General features: G+C 36.0%; 1 protein-coding gene across 1 annotated transcript; it reads left to right on the top strand.

The window, feature by feature from the left end:
* The first annotated feature begins 2,183 nt into the window (after positions 1-2,183).
* Positions 2,184-19,103, top strand: ASB17 (ankyrin repeat and SOCS box containing 17). The gene is given in 3 exon segments (XM_024734565.1): positions 2,184-2,584; positions 15,062-15,341; positions 18,897-19,103. Coding segments are annotated over 3 exon segments (888 nt in total).
* Positions 19,104-19,312: the final 209 nt, after the last annotated feature.

Raw genomic sequence — 19,312 nt, 5'->3', positions numbered from 1 at the left:
CATTTTATTTTCGAGACTTTGGATCATCTCTACTATCATTACTCTGAATTATTTTTCAGGTAGATTGCCTATTTCCCCTTCATTTATTTGGTCTTGTAGGATTTTACCTTGCTCCTTCATCTGCGAGATATGTTTTTGTCACCCCCCCTCTTTTTTTTTATGAGTGGGACTGTGTTCCTGTCTTACTGGTTGTTTGGCCTAAAAAAAAAAAAAAAAAAAAAAGGAGAAAAATAACAAAGTAAAGAAAGAAAATTAGACTAGGTAATTAACAGATATGTTAGAAAGAATACAAAAATAAGGGCTTCCCTGGTGGCGCAGTGGTTGAGAGTCTGCCTGCCAATGCAGGGGACATGGGTTCATGCTAAAAAAAAAAAAAAAGAATACAAAAATAAAAATATAGATGAAACAACAACCAGAAGGTAAAACAGAATCACAGTAGTTAAACAGAGGAGGAGGAAAAAAAAAAAAAAGGTGGAAAGGCCTTGGCTGTGGAGGGCGTGGCCTAAGCAGGGGCGGGGTTTGGGCAGTGGGCATGGCCTATGCTTAGGACTAATGTGTTTATCTTAAGGAGGGAGTTTCACTGGTTCTATTATGTTTCAATTTTTTACAACCTTTATATTTGGTATTATTAAGAAATCAATAAAAATAGTTCAATTAAAAATGTGTTTTTTGAATTAGGGAAAAGAAGAAAAAGGAAGTAGAGGAAAACAACAAAATTCTTAGTTTTTACAAAGATGACAGTATTTATTAGGTTTTATGCTAAAAGAGAGTTTGGATTTTATAAAATACAATATTACTGGAAGTATATTACAGTAAACCTAAAGTTATAACTTCCCTTTACTAAAGAGACATCATTCATGTTATGTAAAGAAAAATATGCAAAAGGAAAAAGAAAATACTTAAATACCTTTAAAATTGCTAATAAATACACTCAAGGTTGTTAAATTTAACAAAGTTGGCTGAAGCATTAACTACAAAATAATGATAAAACAATCTTAACATATTTCTGCTTTATTTTACTGAGACAAGGATGCCATAATAAGCTTGAAGTACTTTTTAAAAAATTAATTAATTAATTAATTTTCAGCTGCATTAGGTTTTTGTTGCTGTGTGTGGGTTTTCTCTAGCTGCGGTGAGCAAGGGCTACTGTTCGTTGCAGTGCGTGGCCTTCTCATTGAGGTGGCTTCTCGTTGCAGAGCATGGGCTCTAGGCAAGTGGGCTTCAGTAGTTGTGGCACACAGGCTCAGTAGTTGTGGCTCGTGGGCTCTAGAGAGCAGGGTCAGTAGTTGTGGTGCACGGGCTTAGTTGCTCCATGGCATGTGGGATCTTGCCAGACCAGGGCTTGAACCTGTGTCCCCTGCATTGGCAGGCGGATTCTTAACCACTGCACCAGGGAAACCCCAGCTTGAAGTACTTTTAATGCCCCCACTGTATATATTCTGCCTTATATATAGAGAAATAATCTCTACAAAACTTACAATTCTAAAACAAAGTTTCCAAATTTTGTTTAATATTGTATGACATCTTTTCTCTCTGAGAATTAATACAGTGCCTATTGGCAGGTTTATTAACCTATCTAAGACTTAGTTTCCTCAACTATAACATAGGGAAAATATCCTATGAAGATTAAGTGAGAATGTGCAGTCCTCATGCAGAACATGAGAACAACAGTACTTGAACTTTTTCACTCTATCATTATCTCTTTGTTATATGATAGCCTAAGAAGAATAATCAGTCTGATTATTAATACTATTTTGTCTAATGTATAGACTGTACTTTTAGCACTTGATAAACATACATACTAGCTTGAGTTGAATTCTTAGAAAGTTAAAAATATATCTTATTATATATATTATATATATAATATATTATATATATTATATATAATATACAATATATATTATATATATTATATATTAATATTATATAGCTCTCCCATGTACCATTTCTGTCCAATATGTCTTTCTCAAAGGTCACCAGTTACATATAATATCCCAAATTTCTGACCTATGCTGATGACAGATCTCCATCTATTGTGATGTCATCCAGTACTTGATGGTAATATTTCACATGATATTTATTTCTGGCTACAGTTTAAAGAGCACTTCCTGTTTGTAGAGTAACTCAAGGATTACAGTATGACTTCCTGTGATTTTATTTCTATATCGTTGCCTTAAGTAGCAATGAGTAAATCTTCTAAATTATGTCGAAAGACTTCTTGTCCACAAAGCAATATATTCTGAGATCTCATTGACAAAATTGTTGAAAGACCATCCTTGTAGTTTTTGGGTCAGTGGGGATATCACTGTTATGAACCCAGGATTTATAGAACACTGGCAAAAATTCTGAGGTACAGAGACTTGGATCGGTTTGACCTACTACTCACAGATTATATTGCATTTGTGGAAACATCAAGATACTGTTTTGAACTAAATTCTAATCTTGAATTTACTGAAATACGTGTGAATACAATTCTGTACTGGGTTTTCACCAGAAAAGGTAATCCTGACTTTGTGGAATTGCTCCTCAAGAGGGCAAACGACTATGTTCAAGACAGAAGTTGTAACCTGGCACTGATATGGAGGTAATAATCTCATATGTTTTCAACATAAAAGGAGAAAATTTCTCTTTGGGAGGATATACTACTTTTTTTCTAAAATGTATATGCATAGTGACTACATATGGATAAAGAATCCTGACTTGATTGCTCACTCATTTGTTCATTCCTTCATTATTTATTCAATAAAATTTTACCTATATGTAAATTATTATGTACCAATAAATTACTAGTGGTTTGCTCTATAAAACTTATATGTAAGTGTTCAAGGTAATGCAGTGTTACACAACCTAGATTTCTGTAACTAGTCAAGGACATTGTTTTTTGTAATACTGTGATCTCTTCTTTTTGAGAATACTGAGAATGTTTATCTATAAACTATCTAAATTGTCTTTCAAAGTATAATTCAGGATATACACACATATTCACTTAGTCATACTTGTTAAACATAATAATTCCCTATTTTTATGTTAAACATTATAAATTTGATTCCAAATTCTCCAGAATTGAACACAGTGAAAGTCAAATACCTGATTCAATCTGCTATAGAACGAAATTTTCACATTGTCTCAACATGTCAATCTAGCTAATGAATACTACTGAGGATCTTAGAATAAAATGTCCAATATGACCTCGTTGTAGTCTGTAATATAGATTTTAAAGTTACTTAGTTTGCACTAACTGCAATTTAGTCTTTGATTTTAGGTATTAGTTTGATTAGAACAGTTGTGCATTTATTCATTCATTCAACAAAGTACTTATCACCTTACTATGCATGAGGCACTGTACTAGGCATGATGATAGAACCATGTATTCAATGAAAAACAAGACAGATAAGATCAGTTTAAGACTAAACCAATTTAGATTCTGCCTGAAGCAGAGTTGTTTTCTTGATTGTGTATCACTGTGGTGATGGAGAACCACTGGATTACTTTCCTTAATGATAACCCAAGTACAAAAACTGAGAGCTGAAGTCTTCAATATCAATAAATAAAACTCCAAGTAGTACTTTTTGGTTGTTTTACGACCATTATATTTGTAACTATAGCAGAGATCAGCAGCTTCTAACACTGAGTGTCACTAGCTGGGTTAAGTAGTGCCTATGTGTATCCCTGGCAGGCCCATGGGAAAGAAAAATGAAGTAAAACAAAGGAAGAGAGGATAAGTTAAAAAAAAGATTAATGAGGGGCAAGAAGGGAAAACTGAAAGGAAAGAAAGGAAAATGAAAGAAAAACATATGGTGGGACATGATAGAGTGCCATTAACAACTGTCTTAATAAACTGTTTGAAGACTAACAGGTTTTGACTTAGATGCATCCACAAGGTAAAACACATTACAGGCCAATTCTAAGTACCACAATATCTTTAGGATCTTTCAGATTCACAGAATTTTAAATTCAGATGGAACCTAAGAATTCATCAGCAAACCTCCCCTAACCCCTCTTCCTGGGCAGCAACTCCCAGAGTGCATCTCTGGTTGGTGCTCACCTGGTCTCTGCTTGAACAACTCTAGTAGTAGTGAGTTAACTATTTCCTGAGGTAAATCATTCCTTTGCCAGGGACCCTTCTCTTTCCTAGCCACTCATTTTCCCTCAAAGATTTTACCCAGTCCCACGACTTTAAATATTACGATATGCCAATGACTCCCAAATCTTTATCTCCAGCCATGACCTCTCCTCTGAGCTCCAGACTCCTCCTATATGAGGCTGTCTGCTCAACATCTCCACAGAGCATCTCAAATTTAACAGAATCAAAACAGAACACTGATCTTACTCACACTATACCTGTCAACTTGCTCCTTCCCCTGAATTCTGCACTTGATTAATGGCCTCTGTTGCTCAGGCCAAAAATCTAGGATTTATGTGTGCTTCTTCTCTTTCTTTCACAACACATCAGCAAATCTTTTTTATTTTATCTCTAAAATATGTAACAATTAGTTATACGTTTCATCTTCTCTGTTTCCAACGTAGGTGAAGCCACCATTGTTCCTTGTCTAGACAACTCCAATAGACTCCTAAAGAGTCTTCCAGCTTCCACTCTTCCCTCTTACAATCCATTCTTGACTCAGAAGCCTGAGTGACCTTATAAAAATGTAAAATAGGCCATACTACCCACGCTTAAAATCATCCAAAGTTTTCCTACTACAGGTGAAATAAAATTCAAACTCAATAACCATTTTTTAAAACTCCCATATGGGGACTTCTGTGATGGTGCAGTGGGTGAGAGTCTGCCTGCCAATGCAGGGGACATGGGTTCGAGTCCTGGTCCGGGAGGTCCCACGTGACACAGGGCAACTGGGCCCGTGGGCCACAGCTAACAAAGCCCACGCGCCTAGGGCCCATGCTCTGCAGCGGGAGAGGCCACCGCAGTGAGAGGCCCGCACACCTCAACGAGGAGTAGCCCTGGCTCGCCACAACTAGAGAAAGCCCACGCTCAGCAACTAAGACCCAACGCAGCCAAAAATTAAAAAAAAAACAAAAACAAAACCTCCCATATGATATGTCCCCAAATCCAATCTCCCGAATTCTAATCTCACGTCATTCTCCCCCTTGAACACTATATTCCAACCACAACATTTGTTGTCCACTGTCTACTCTTGCTAAAAGTAAGCTCCATGAAAGGAGGAACTTTGACTATTGCTTCAGCTTTGAATCCTCACGTCTAGAACTATGCAGATACATAGTAAGTGGTTAATGAAGATTGTGTTGGATGAAAAAATGAATTTTTATACAGCTTTACTAGATTCTTCTTCCTCATAGTGCACTGAATTCTGTCTCCATTTCTCCAACTCTGCCCCCAGAGATATAGAATACAAAGTCTACTCATTCTCTGTCCTGTATGAAAACCTCTCAAATATTTGAACATAGCTATTATGTCCCCATAATAAATACCTTATGTTTCCTATTATCTGTTGTTCTTTATTTCCATAGCAGCATCATTCTTTGGTCACCTTCCCCTGTATACACTCCAGTTTGATAATTTCGCTAATCCAATAATGAGGTGTCTAAATAGGTCTCTGGAGGAGAAGAGACAGAATTAATGAGAGAAAGGAACTTAAGTTTGTTCATTTTTGCAATAAACCTGCAAAAATAAATGTCACAGTATGGAAGACTGTAAGTGGATAAAGAGAGATGACATCATTCAGTTAAAATAACAATAATCATTTATTAAGCATTTTCTAAATACCAGGCACTATGTTATTTGCTGAGGATACAAAAACAAAGTAGACATATTTCCTGATTTTGGAGAGCTCACAGACTAGTACATAAGCCATAAAAAATTATAATTATACTATAAGTTCAAAAATAGAAGCATATAGAGGTAGAAAGAACAGAGGACGTCGTTAATATTGGGGAGGAGCTGGTATCGGAGAAGGCACTTTAGAAGAGGTGATGTCTTAAATTTATTTTTAAAATGTAAAAAGGAGTTTTCCCTGTCTTTCCCTTGAAGAAATGTAATCTAGGCAGAGAGAGGCTGACTAAAGCCAAGAGAAATACAAACATGTTGTATCCAGTGACTACAGGCAATTCAGCAATTGCTAGAGAGTGAGATGGAAATCAGGTAATAGTGACAGATAAGGCCTAAAAGAGAGCCCTTGAAGGACCTTTGTAGGCCATACCAAGGAATTTGAAATTTATACCATGGGTGATGCCCAATAAGTGAAGGTCTTTTCAGACTTGAAGTATGAAAAGATTCATCAGCTCCCATTTGAAGACTGGACTGTGGTAAGGGAGGGTGCAGCTAGAATTAGGGAGACTAGTTAGTAGACTGCTCAAACACTCCAGGTAGAATGGCAGGTCCAGAATTTCTGTAGAGGAAGGGTTGAGGGAAGCAATCTGATTGAAAAGAGGGAGGTGGTTAGAGGACGTGCTTGAAACTGAATTTGCATAGCATGCCCAGTGTGCTAACTAAGATTACATGTGTACTTATAATAGTTTTGGGGGAAGAACTAATCTGCTCTGCCACCATCCCCCACCCCAGTCCCTAGGTAAATCATAATGAGGACTTAAACTAAAAACAACAGCAATAGGGAAAAGAAGAGATATTACTAAATAGAATAACCAGGCATTACAGTAGGTGACTAGAAGTAGAAAATGAAAGAGAAGAGTTACTCTTCAAATTTCTAAATTTTGAGACTCGTTGATGATTGTATTAGCTTCCTTTTGCTGCTGTAACAAAGCTGCCACAAACTTAGTGGCTTAAAATAATATAAATTTATTATTTTATAGTTCTGAAGGTCAGAGTCCAAAGTGAGGCTACAAGGGCTAAAATCAAGATGTCACAGGGTGGGTTCCTTCTGGAGGTTCTAAGGGAGAGCCTTAGAGGGCTCTAGCTAGATACTCTAGCTGCCTTTGCCAGCTTCTAGAGCTGCCTACATTCCTTGCTTCATGGTCTCTTCCTCCATCTTCAAAGCCAACACTGTAGTCCTATCTCCTTCACTGGCTCTGCTTCTGTCATTCTCTGACATCTCTTATAAGGACTCTTGTGATTATACTGGGCCCCCCTGGATAATCTCGCACCTCAAGATCCTTATCCTAATTATATCTGCAAAATCCCTTTTGCCATATTGAGAGGCTATTTCAGTCTACCACAATGGTCATGCCACAAATCTATCAAAATTATTACAAGAGGCTACAAAGTCAGTTTTGGATGCATGTGCTTGCATTGCCTAAGGGATATCCAGGTAAAGATGTGCAGTAGGTAGCTATTATGTAGTGTCATCCTTGATGTCTCTCTTTTACATTGCACATCTTAGTCTGTCAGGACATCTGTTGAGTCTACCTTTAAACAATATACAGAATTTGATCATCTCCACTGTTATCACCTAAGTTAAGTGATTTCTCTCCTTCTATCCCATAACAAATTCTCAATAAATGTGAGATCGTGCTGCTTTTTTTTACTCAAAATCTCCAGTGGCTCTTCCATTCCATTTAGAGTAAAAGATGAAGTTCTTACAGTGATCTGCAAGGCTTTACACGATGTGACATCCCATTATCTCTGTCCTCATTTCCTACTATCCCTCACCCTTTTCACACTTTTAGCCACACAGGCTCCCTTACTCTTCCTCCACCACCCTAGGCACACTCTCCTGCCTTAGGGTTCTTAAATGTCCAAATGGCTAACTTCTTCATCCCCTTCTTCTTTATCTAATGTCACATTTCAGTAGAGCCCTCTCCTATAATCCTATTTAAAATTGGAAAATGCCAAAAGTTCAGGACCAGACACTTTCATGAATTCTACCAAACATTCAAAAAGGACTTAATCCTTCTCAAACCATCCAAAAAACTGAAAAGGAAGGAATGCTCCCAAACTCATTCTATGAGGCCTACGTTAGCCTGATACCAAAAGTAGATAAACGCACTTTGAAAAAAATAATAAAATAAAGTAAAATAAAATTACAGGCCAATATCCCTGATGAACACAGATGCAAACATCCTCAACAAAAGAATAACAAACCAAATTCAACAATACATTAAAAGAATATACACCATGATCAAGTAGAATTTAGTCCAGGGATGCAAGAATGGTTCGATATGTGTAAATCAATCAACCTGATACACCACATTAACAAAACAAAGAATAACACCACATAATCATCTCAATAGAGGCAGAAAAAACATTTGACAAAATTCAACATCCATTTATGATATAAACTCTCAACAAAGTGGGTATAGAGGGAACATACCTCAACATAATAAAGGCTATATATGATAAACTCATTGTTAACATATTATTCAGTTGAAAACCTGCAAGCTTTTCCTCTAAGATCAGGAACAAGAAAAGGATGCCTACTATCACCACTTTTATTCAACATAGTATTGGAAGTCCTAGCCACAGCAAATCAAAAAAGAAAAAGAGACAAAATTGGAAAAATTGGAAAGAAAAAAGTAAAACCGTCAGTATTTGCAGATAACGTGATACTATATAGAGAAAACCCTAAAGAGTCCACAAAAAATTCATTAGAACTAATAAACAAATCCAGTAAAGTTGCAGGATAAAAAATCAATACAGAAATCTATTGCATTTCTAAATGTTACCAACTATCGAAAGAGAAATTAAGAAAACAATCCCATCTATAATTGTATCAAAAGAATAAAACATCTCGCAATAAATTTAACCAAGGAGGTGAAAGACCTGTACTCTGAAAACTATAAGATATTGGGACTTCCCTCGTGGTGCAGGGGTTAAGAACCCGCCTGCCAATGCAGGGGACATGGGTTTGAGCCCTGGTCTGGGAAGATCCCACATGCTGCGGAGCAACTAAGCCTGTGCGCCACAACTACTGAGCCCGCAAGCCACAACTACTGAAGCCCGAGCACCTAGAGCCCATGCTCCGCAACAAGAGAAGCCACTGCAATGAGAAGTCCGCACACTGCAACGAAGATTAGCTCCCTCTTGCTGCAACTAGAGAAAGCCTGTGTACAGCAACAAAGACCCAATGCAGCCAAAATAAATAAATAAACTTACCACAAAAAACCCTATAAAATATTGATGAAAGAAATTGAAGATATTGATGAAATAAATGGAAAGATATACCATGCTCATGGATTCAAAGAATTAACAGTTAAAATGTCCAAACTACGCAAAGCAATCTACAGATTCAATGCAACCCCTATCAGAATAACAATGGTATTCTTCATGAAACTGAAACCAATAATCCTAAAATTTGTATGGAATCTTGAAAGACCATAAACAGCCAAAGCAACCTTTATAAAGAAGAACAAAGCTGGAGGTATCATGCTCCCTGATTTCAAGCTATACTACAAAGCTATAGTCATCAAAAGTGTATAGTACTGGCACAAAAACAGACACATAGATCAATGGAACAGAATAGACAGTCCAAAAATAAACCCATGCTTATATTGTCAATCAATCTATAACAAAGGAGGCAAGAATATACAATGGGGAAAAAATAACGTCTTCAATAAATGGTGTTGGGAAAACTGGACAGCTACACACAAGAGAATCAACCTGGACCACTTTCTTACACCATATACAAAAATACACTCAAAATGGTTACAGATCTAAATATAAGACCTGAAACCATAAAACTTCTAGATGAAAACATAGGCAGTATGCAATTTTACATCAGTCTTTGCAATATTTTTTTGAATATGTATCCTTAGGCAAGGGCAACAAAAGCAAAACTAAACGAATGGGACTACATCAAACTAAAAAGCTTTTGGATAGCAAAGGAAACCATCAAAACAATGAAAAGGCAACCTATTGAGTGGTGAGAGTTATGTGCAAACAATATATCCAACCAGTGGTTAATATCTAAAACATATAGGGCTTCCCTGGTGGCACAAGTGGTTGAGAGTCCGCCTGCCGATGCAGGGGACACAGGTTTGTGTCCCCGTCCGGGAAGATCCCACATGCCGCGGAGCAGCTGGGCCCATGAGCCATGGCTGCTGAGCCTGCGTGTCCGGAGCCTGTGCTCCGCAACGGGAGAGGCCACAACAGTGAGAGGCCTGCATACTGAAAAAAAAAAAAAAAAAAAAATCTAAAACATATAAAGAACTCATACAACTCAACATTATAAAAATCAAATTTAAAGAGGTGCAGGGGACCTGAATAGGTATTTTTTTCCAAGGAAGATGTACAGATGGCCTATAGATATGTGAAAAGATGCTCAACATCACTAATCACCAGAGAACTGAAAATTAAAACCATAATGAGGGGGCTTCCCTGGTGGCGCAGCAGTTGAGAATCCGCCTGCCAATGCAAGGGACATGGGTTTGAGCCCTGGTCCGGGAAGGTCCCACATGCCGTGGAGCAACTAAGCCCCTGCACCACAACTACTGAGCCTGCGCTCTAGAGCCCACAAGCCACAACTACTGAGCATGTGTGCCACAACTACTAAAGCCCGCATGCCTAGAGCCTGCACTCCACAACAAGAGAAGCCACTGCAATGAGAAGCCTGTGCACCACAACCAAGAGTAGCCCCCGCTCACCACAACTAGAGAAAGCCCATGTGCAGCAACAAAGACCCAACTCAGCCATAAACAGATAAATAAATAAATAAATAAATAAATGTATAAAACCACAATGAGATATCACCTTCCCCCGTCAGAACACATATTATCAAAAAGACCACCAATAAGTGTTAGTGAAGATATAGAGAAAAGGGAACCCTTGTGCACTGTTGGTGGGAATGTAAATTGGTGCAGCCACTATGGAAAATAGTATGTAGTTTCCTCAAAAAAATTAAAAATAGAGTTACCATATGATCTAGTAATTCTACTTCTGGGTATTTATGTGAAGAAAATGAAAATACTAATTAAAAAAGATACATGCACCCCTATGTTCCTTGCAGCATTATTTACAATAGCCAAGATATGGAAGCAACCTAAGTGTCCATCAATAGATGAATGGATAAAGAAGTGGTGTCTGTGCATATATACATATATACAATGTATTATTACTCAGCCATACAAAAAAATAAAATCTTGCTATTTGTGACAACATGGACAGATTTAGAGGGTATTATGCTAAGTGAAACAAGTCAGATAGAGAAAAACAAATACTGTATGATTTCACTTACATGTGGAATCTAAAAAACAAAACAAAAACCAAAAAGGAAACCGACTCATAGATACAAACTGTTGGTTTCACGGCAGGGGTAGTATGGAATTGGGAAAAATAGGTGAAGGAGATTAAGAGGTACAAACTTCTAGTTATAAAATAAATAGGTCATGGGGATGTAATTTACAGCATAGGGAATATAGTCAATAATATTGTAATAACTTTGTACGGTGATAGATTATTGTGGTGATCAATTCATATTGTGTATAAATATCAAACCACTATGTTATACACCTGAAACCAATATAATATTGCATGTCAACTGAATTTAAATTAAAAAAATAAATAAAATAAAATTGAGAAATGCCCTCACTGCACCTTCCCAGCACTTCCACACTTCTAATCCTGCACTACTTTTTCTTTTTCCCAGAATACTTATCAAACCTTCTAACATATTATGAAATTGGTTTGTTTGCTATGTTCATTCTGTTATATATTGTCTGTTATCCCTCACTACTATATTAGCAAGAAGCGGCATCTTTGTTTTGTTCACTCATATATCCCAAGTACCCAAAAGGGTGCCTGGCATACAGTATGCATTCAGTAAGTATTTGTTGAATAAATTAACAGACAGTAGTTATCATGTTATGGTCATAGATGAAATTGCCTGAGAACAATTAATCAGATGAAAATTAGTCAAAACGCCAAATCTACTTTACCTAGATGTTGAGGGCAGAGGAAGAGGAATCAGTGAAAGAGGGTTGAGAATGAATAGTCAAAGAGGTAGATGCATAACTTGAAGAGAATGGTCCCACGGAGTCATGGGAAAACATCTCAAGAAAGTCAACTGTCAAATATCAAAGATAAAATTATTATGAAGAAAGGTCTATTAAATTGGCAGCTGGAAACCAGAAGAGAAATGCTAGGAAAATTTTTAGAAATAATTATTATAGCTACAAAATGGAATCATTCCCTGCATGTCTATATGGAAATATTATGTCCCATTTCATAAGTGCATATATGACAGGTTTTCAGATACAGAGGGTTCAGTTCATTAAACTCACATTTAAAAATTGATTCTTCCTTTGCTTGCCTCATTCCATCCATATAAGTACTGTAATAATTAACTGTCAGGACAGATTAAGCAAATTTTGGTTTACAATAACATGATCTTTAAACATGAGGATTAATTATATGTCATTTGGGTACAGACTAGACTTTTGAATCTCATTTTAAACCTATTTGAGTTTTATACGTTTTCAACATTTTTGGTCCAAAATATCTTCTACGGTAATGTCAATCTTAATATCTTAAAATCAACTAATATCTCTAAATCTTAACAAGGGCCACTTACAGTATTTTTTTCCCCTAAGTCCCGTGAATTCCCATACTTATAAGTCTCTTAAGGCAAATATCTTCTTAAGAGTTAGCAAGATGAATAAATTAGACTGCTTTTGAAAATGTTAAATGATTGTGCTTCACTAAAATTCTGACTAGGCCCGAAAGCTACAGAATAACTTTAAAATTAATAATAATTTTCAGGATAATGGTAAAAAAAAATCAATTAACATATATTTGAGTATGTACTATGGGCCAAGCATTGTTCTAGGCATTTAGGGATATAAAAGTGTATTAAACAGACAAAGAGTATTACCCTGTAGAACTTAAAATTTTATAGTTTATCTTGCCCACGCATTGATTTTGAACATAAGAAAATGAAAGATTAGAGATATTAAGCAAGTTGTCCAAAATGATAAGAGCTTAATGGAGCTATGTACAAAATGCCATAGAGTTTATTAGACAGGGTCTTATATGATGAGCAAGACTTGTCCCAGAATTGAAAATGAAAGGGAAGAACATATACAAATCGAAGAAATGTAAAAGAGTTGAATGCAGTGGTGGTTTGGGAAAGTGAATACCAACAATCAGGAGAGGGAATGTAGAAGTAGTTTAGAAGTTCAATTTTGGATATGTGTTGGAAGTATTTGTGAAAAAGATGAGATGTTCAGGACAATAATGATCTGGAGATGACTCTAGGAGAGAGTGTATATATACTTTATACAGAGTTAGAAGGATATATATAGTGCCACTGGTAGAGTGATGACAAAAATCCCACTTCTTAATTTCTAAAACACTATTCTGCACTGCACCATACTATTTTTTTTTTAATCACAAAATCTTGGCATTTCAGAGCTCAGTGAAGCTTTGGAGATAAACTAATTGGTCTAGTAATTTTCAAACTGTACTTTTTGGAGCTCCTGACAAGAGAATCACCATATGAGAGGTCTCTAGGACCCCAAATACACTTCAACCAAAGAACTCATCTAATACAAAAGATGTATTTTATATAGCTAGTTCTTGCATAACAATATTCCAGTGTTGGTTTATGTTTGTAAATGAAACATTCTTTCCAATCTTTTTATTGCCAAACACCTACTATGACCTTCAAGTATTAGATCCAGGATAACCTACAGGCAATGACTAACCCAGGTAGAGTTAGGTGTCCCTCCTTGGTGTTTCTACAGTTCCCCAAGCATGTTTCTATTGTAGCAATTATCACCTTGTAATGTATTTATTGAATTACTTGTTTGTTTCCCTTACTAGACTATAATAAGCATCTTGAGATCAAGGACTACATCTTCCATCTTTGCATATCTAGTACTCACTACACTCTGGACAAGCCAGTGTTAAATAAATTAGTTAATGAATGGATGAGCAAATGAATACATAAATGCATGAGGAAATGGAGACTCAAAGAAGCTGACTTATTAGTTAGGAGAACTAAAACCTAGAACCTAGAACCTTTAAATCTCTATTGTTTTTAACACTATACCATGTTGCTTCCCATCTTAATTATTTGAAATCTTAAAGTTCTTTTTGAATAATGCTTTTCTTGCTAGGCATAACTGTCCAAAACTAATATTTATAGTTTGTATATGCTGTTCTGCAGAATATATTAGTATTTTATTAGATCAATCAAGAGAATTCCAGAGACAAGGACCTTTAGTGCTAAAAGCCATGTCTATTTGGCCAAATCAAAGCTTGATAATTAATACAAAATTCCCTGTGGCTGATTCTACCATGTCCTATCTACATATAGTGACCAATTCAATAGCAAACATAAATGTCTATTAAATGAAACAATTGCAAGAACTATACACAATTAGAAAAAAATAACATTTTCATTTCTGTCATAAGGGAGGAGAAGTTTTCAAGTCCAGTCATCATATAGCACTCCAGGAAAAACAAGATTTCAGAGAACTCTCAAAACTCTACTGAAGAAGGCAAATTAAATTCTGTCCTTGAGGGACCTGATATGACCCTCATCATAATTTACATTTCTTCAACCTGAAAATACCAACTCTGATTTTATTAAAGTGAAAAAATAGAATTAAGGTAGTTGCACTTATTCCTTTTCAGTCTAATTTTCAAACTCAATTCAATCTCAAGCCTGATAAATGATCAAGAATAACAAAAACAAAAGGGTCACAGAATTCTGTTCTATTAATAAAGCGAAATAAAAAAGTCTGTCCCTCTTTTCCATTTTAGATTTTCCAGAGCTATATCAGTTTCCATATATCAATACTAGTTATTAGAACTATATCAATATTAGAACTATATCAATATTAGTTCTAATCACTATGGATTTCTCAAATGAGAAACAGAATTGCTATTACTAAAACTAAACACTTTCCACACATTGTAAATCTTTTTGTTTGTTTGTTTTTACAAGTGTAAACGGGATTTAAGTGTGTAGTACAGTTTTCTTATTTTTTGACCTTCAGGTTGGCCTAGGTTCGGAGTGGAAAACTCTTTTTAAGACATACTATATATAAAGGAGAAGTTACATTAATGTTATTTAAAATATTTACTATTTAAGATAATACTATTATTTTCCCTTTACTGTTAAGACAAAGTTTTTACCACATTTCTTAATTCTATATTCAATGAGGTTTTTCTTGTTTGTCTGATTCACAGAACTTTCACACCAGTATACTGTCCAAGCCCATTAAGTGGAATCACACCTCTACTTTACGTAGCTCAGATGAGACAATCCAATATCTTAAAAATACTCCTGCAATATGGAATCGTAGAAAGAGAAAAAAACCCTATCAACATTGTGTTAACAATATTGCTTTACTCCTCAAGAGTGAGAAGAATGGTTGATCATGAACTGGTAGACGTCCAGGAAGATGCCAAAAAATGTTTAGTGATTTGTTCCAGAGTGCTTTCTGTCATTTCAACCAGGGAAATAGAGGTAAGCAAAGTACTGTACTTTGGGTGTGGGCTCAAATATTGATCAATTTTAAGATAAAATTGTGAGGCAAGAATAATTTTTCATCTATCAATCCAGTGAATCACTGAGTATATGCTTATAAATTAAAAATAGTCAAAATTCTAATTATCTTGAGCATTAGCTCTTTTATTTCATAATTTTATGTCTTCTAAATATGAAATAATTTTAAGTTAGTATAGTTTATTTTAGTAGTTATTAAGTAGATGTATGTTATTATATTCTAATTACATAATAACCTGTTTATTAGGATTTCTATGTCTCAAAAACAGAACAGGGCTTCCCTCGTGGCTCAGTGGTTAAGAATCTGCCTGCCAATGCAGGGGACACGGGTTTGAGCCCTGGTCCGGGAAGATCCCACATGCCGCGGAGCAACTAAGCCTGTGCACAACTACTGAGCCCGCGAGCCGCCACTACTGAGCCCACAAGCCTAGAGCCCATGCTCTGCAACAAGAGAAGCCACCGCGATGAGAAGTCCATGCACTGCAATGAAGAGTAGCCCTCACTCACCATAACTAGAGAAAGCCCACACGCAGCAACAAAGACCCAACGCAGGCAAAAATAAATAAATTAAATTTAAAAACAAAAACAAAACAGAACAAATTAAACTTTTAACAGACTTCTTTTCCAATAGAATATTGTAAAATCAAAGTTACATTTCTCCCCACTATAATCACATACCAAGAAACATATTTTCCTTTTCAAAATTCCTGAACAATTTTAAGCATGAAAATATAAAGGCTTTAAATATTTGCTCAATTGAAAATATCTATCCCTCAGAAATGTGAAGAGTTTCTCCTTGATAAGGTTTAAAAAAAAAATCAAGCACATGAAGGGCATGTTTATCCTGTCAAAATGAACTGCAAGTTTCAGCATCAAATTGTATCATGTCTATTAGTATCAAGAAATAAGTCTAAGATAGACAACTGATGGGAACATACTGTACAGCACAGGGAACTCTACTTAATGCACTGTAGTGCCCTAAATGGAGGGGATATATGTATATGTATAACTGTTCCATTTTGCTGTGCAGTAGAAGCTAACACAACATTGTAAAGCAACTATACTCCAATAAAAATTAATTTTAAAAAAGAGAAATAAGTCTGCATAAGGTAAAGAAAGCTACCCCTATAAATTTAAACCAGTCAAAGTACCAAGGAATCTAGCAGTTCCCCTTATCTTTAAAGGTGTGACTTCAGAAATAAACTCCTAAGAAATATAGTTCTGTTGGGTCTTTAATTTTTTTAAGCTTTAACAATGCATATCAATCAACCATGCCTGGGCCAACTGTAAGGACAGCAAATTCGTCAAATTATTTTGGCAACCAATTTTTTTTTAAGCATTTTTTAAAAAAAATTATTTTATTTATCTATTTTTGTCTGCATTGGGTCTTCGTTGCTGCGCATGGGCTTTCTCTAGTTGTGGCAAGCGGGGGCTACTCTTGGTTGTGGTCTGCGGACTTCTCATTGTGGTGGCTTCTCTTGTTGTGGAACACGGGCTCTAGGTGTGTGGGCTTCAATAATTGCAGCTCATGGGCTCAGTAGTTGTGACTCACAGGCTCTACAGCGCAGGCTCAGTAGTTGTGGCACACGGGCTTAGTTGCTCCACGGCATGTGGGATCTTCCCAGACCAGGGCTCGAAACTGTGTCCCCTGCATTGGCAGGCAGATTCTTAACCATTGTGCCACAAGGGAAGCCCTGGCACCAAATTTTGTGTTTTTGTTTTTATGGCTGCACCACATGGCATGTGGAATCTTAGTTTAGTTCGCTGACCAGGGATTGAACCCACGCCACCTGTACTGGAAGCACAGACTCTTAACCACTGGACTGCCAGAGAAGTCCTTGGCAACTAATTTTTAAACCAAAAAAATAAAAAAAATTTTTTTTGCTTCTTTACTTATACAATGGAATATTACTCAGCCATAAAAAGAAAAGAAATTGAGTTATTTGTAGTGAGGTGGATGGACCTAGAGTCTGTCATACAGAGTGAAGTAAGTCAGAAAGAGAAAAACAAATACCGTATGCTAACACATATATATGGAATCTAAAAAAAAAAAGAAATGGTTCTGAAGAACCTAGGGGCAGGACAGGAATAAAGATGCAGACATAGAGAAGGGACTTGAGGACACAAGGAAGGGGAAGGGTAAGCTGGGACGAAGTGAGAGAGTGGCATGGACATATATAAACTACCAAATGTAAAACAGATAGCTAGTGGAAAGCAGCCACATAGCAGAGGGAGACCAGCTTGGTGCTTTGTGACCACCTAGATGGGTGGGATAGGGAGGGTGGGAGGGAGACACAAGAGGGAGGAGAAAGGGGGATGTACATACATGTATAGCTGATTCACTTTGTTATACAGCAGAAACTGACACACCATTGTAAAGCAATTATACTCCAATAAAAATGTTAAAAAATTTTTTTTGCTTCTTTAGTAATTTGCTTGTCCTTGTCCAGTGTTAGTCCTGCACATTTTTTATAGGACATATCGATTCTCAACCAGGTCCATGAATGCTATTGCTGAGGTACACTCAAAATAGCAGAGTACTAGGAGAGAATGAGTTGATCAAAATCACCTGAGTGGCAAAGAAGTTAAAGCTGGATTCCAATCAATTTCAGCTTAATAAGTGAAGTAGCATTGAGCAATAAGGTGAAAAATGGCATAAAAACCAGCTTAAAGAACTCTAAATAACCCTGCTTTTCATTTCCACATTTGCCAGTTTTATTGTAAATATATGTTTAGATATCTTTACTTCTAGACCACAGTTCTGTGATTGCAGAGGCTATGTCTATTTTGCTTAGCCTAGCAATTATCCCAAGCACCAAGGTCAATGCTGAGTATACATGAGATATTCTTTAAATAATTGTTTATTGAACAATGAAAAATTATATATCATTTAAGTTAAAGTGGCATGTAGTCTGTAGAGTGTAGGTTCTTCTGGAGAAGTACCTCTATAACACAGCAATGTCTTTTACTTCTAAATCAGCCTAATAACATTTGGCTTCTAGAACTAAATCTTTAAAAGGGTAGCTTAACTAAAACGTAAAAAGTTATCTTCGTGTGTTAGGTCTTCTCATGATTCAGCAGTATGTAGTTTTACTCTACAATGGTTGGAATCACCTGGTGGAACTTTTAGGATTTATGTTATCTGTGCCCAACCCCACACTAACTAAATCAGAAATTCTGGAGTAGAACCTCAGATTAATATTTTCTAAAGTCTCCTAGAAAATTCCAGTCAAACTGGTCAAATTGGCAACACTACTCTAGAAGAAGCTAATAAACCATAAGTGTATGATCTGTCTAAAATTAAAAACATACAGATTCATTGTTGTAAGAAATAATGTTTTGTGTCCTTAGACACATTAAACCTTATATATGATTGGGGGAATAAAATGGGAGTAAAAGTTCTTGCCTCGAGTGAAAATGTTTTAAAAAAATATTATAAGGGTTAAATAAATTTAAGATGCATCTTGTGAATTCAAATAAAACAATTAAAATGTTTATAATTTCCCTTTTCTTTAGACACAGCTAAGTTTAGGAAGACGTCCAATTATTTCAAATTGGCTGGACTACATTCCTTCAACAAGATACAAAGATCCATGTGAACCATTACATCTTTGCAGAATAACCATCAGGGCTCAACTACTGACCAACAATATGCTCCCAAATGGAATATTTTCACTTCTAATTCCTGTTCGCCTACAGAACTACCTGAATTTAGAATGCTAATGCACGTCATTTTCTTCATTCTTTAAGGACGCTCACTGTTGTATGGTTTAGAAGTTAATAAACTATTAACTTCACACAAATTTTTACTGCATTAAACATTCCATTAGAAAATATATTTTCACATGACACCCTAAATGCATCACATTTAAATTAACATATGGCTCTACCCATTAACTTTCTATACAGTGTAACAAATTATATGCATTTAA

This window comes from Neophocaena asiaeorientalis, unplaced genomic scaffold (genome assembly GCF_003031525.2).
Source record: "Neophocaena asiaeorientalis asiaeorientalis breed wild unplaced genomic scaffold, Neophocaena_asiaeorientalis_V1.1 scaffold15, whole genome shotgun sequence".
NCBI classification, from domain to species: domain Eukaryota; kingdom Metazoa; phylum Chordata; class Mammalia; order Artiodactyla; family Phocoenidae; genus Neophocaena; species Neophocaena asiaeorientalis.
Note: the sequence above shows the minus strand (reverse complement) of the source record. Positions and strands in the feature narration are given on the sequence as shown.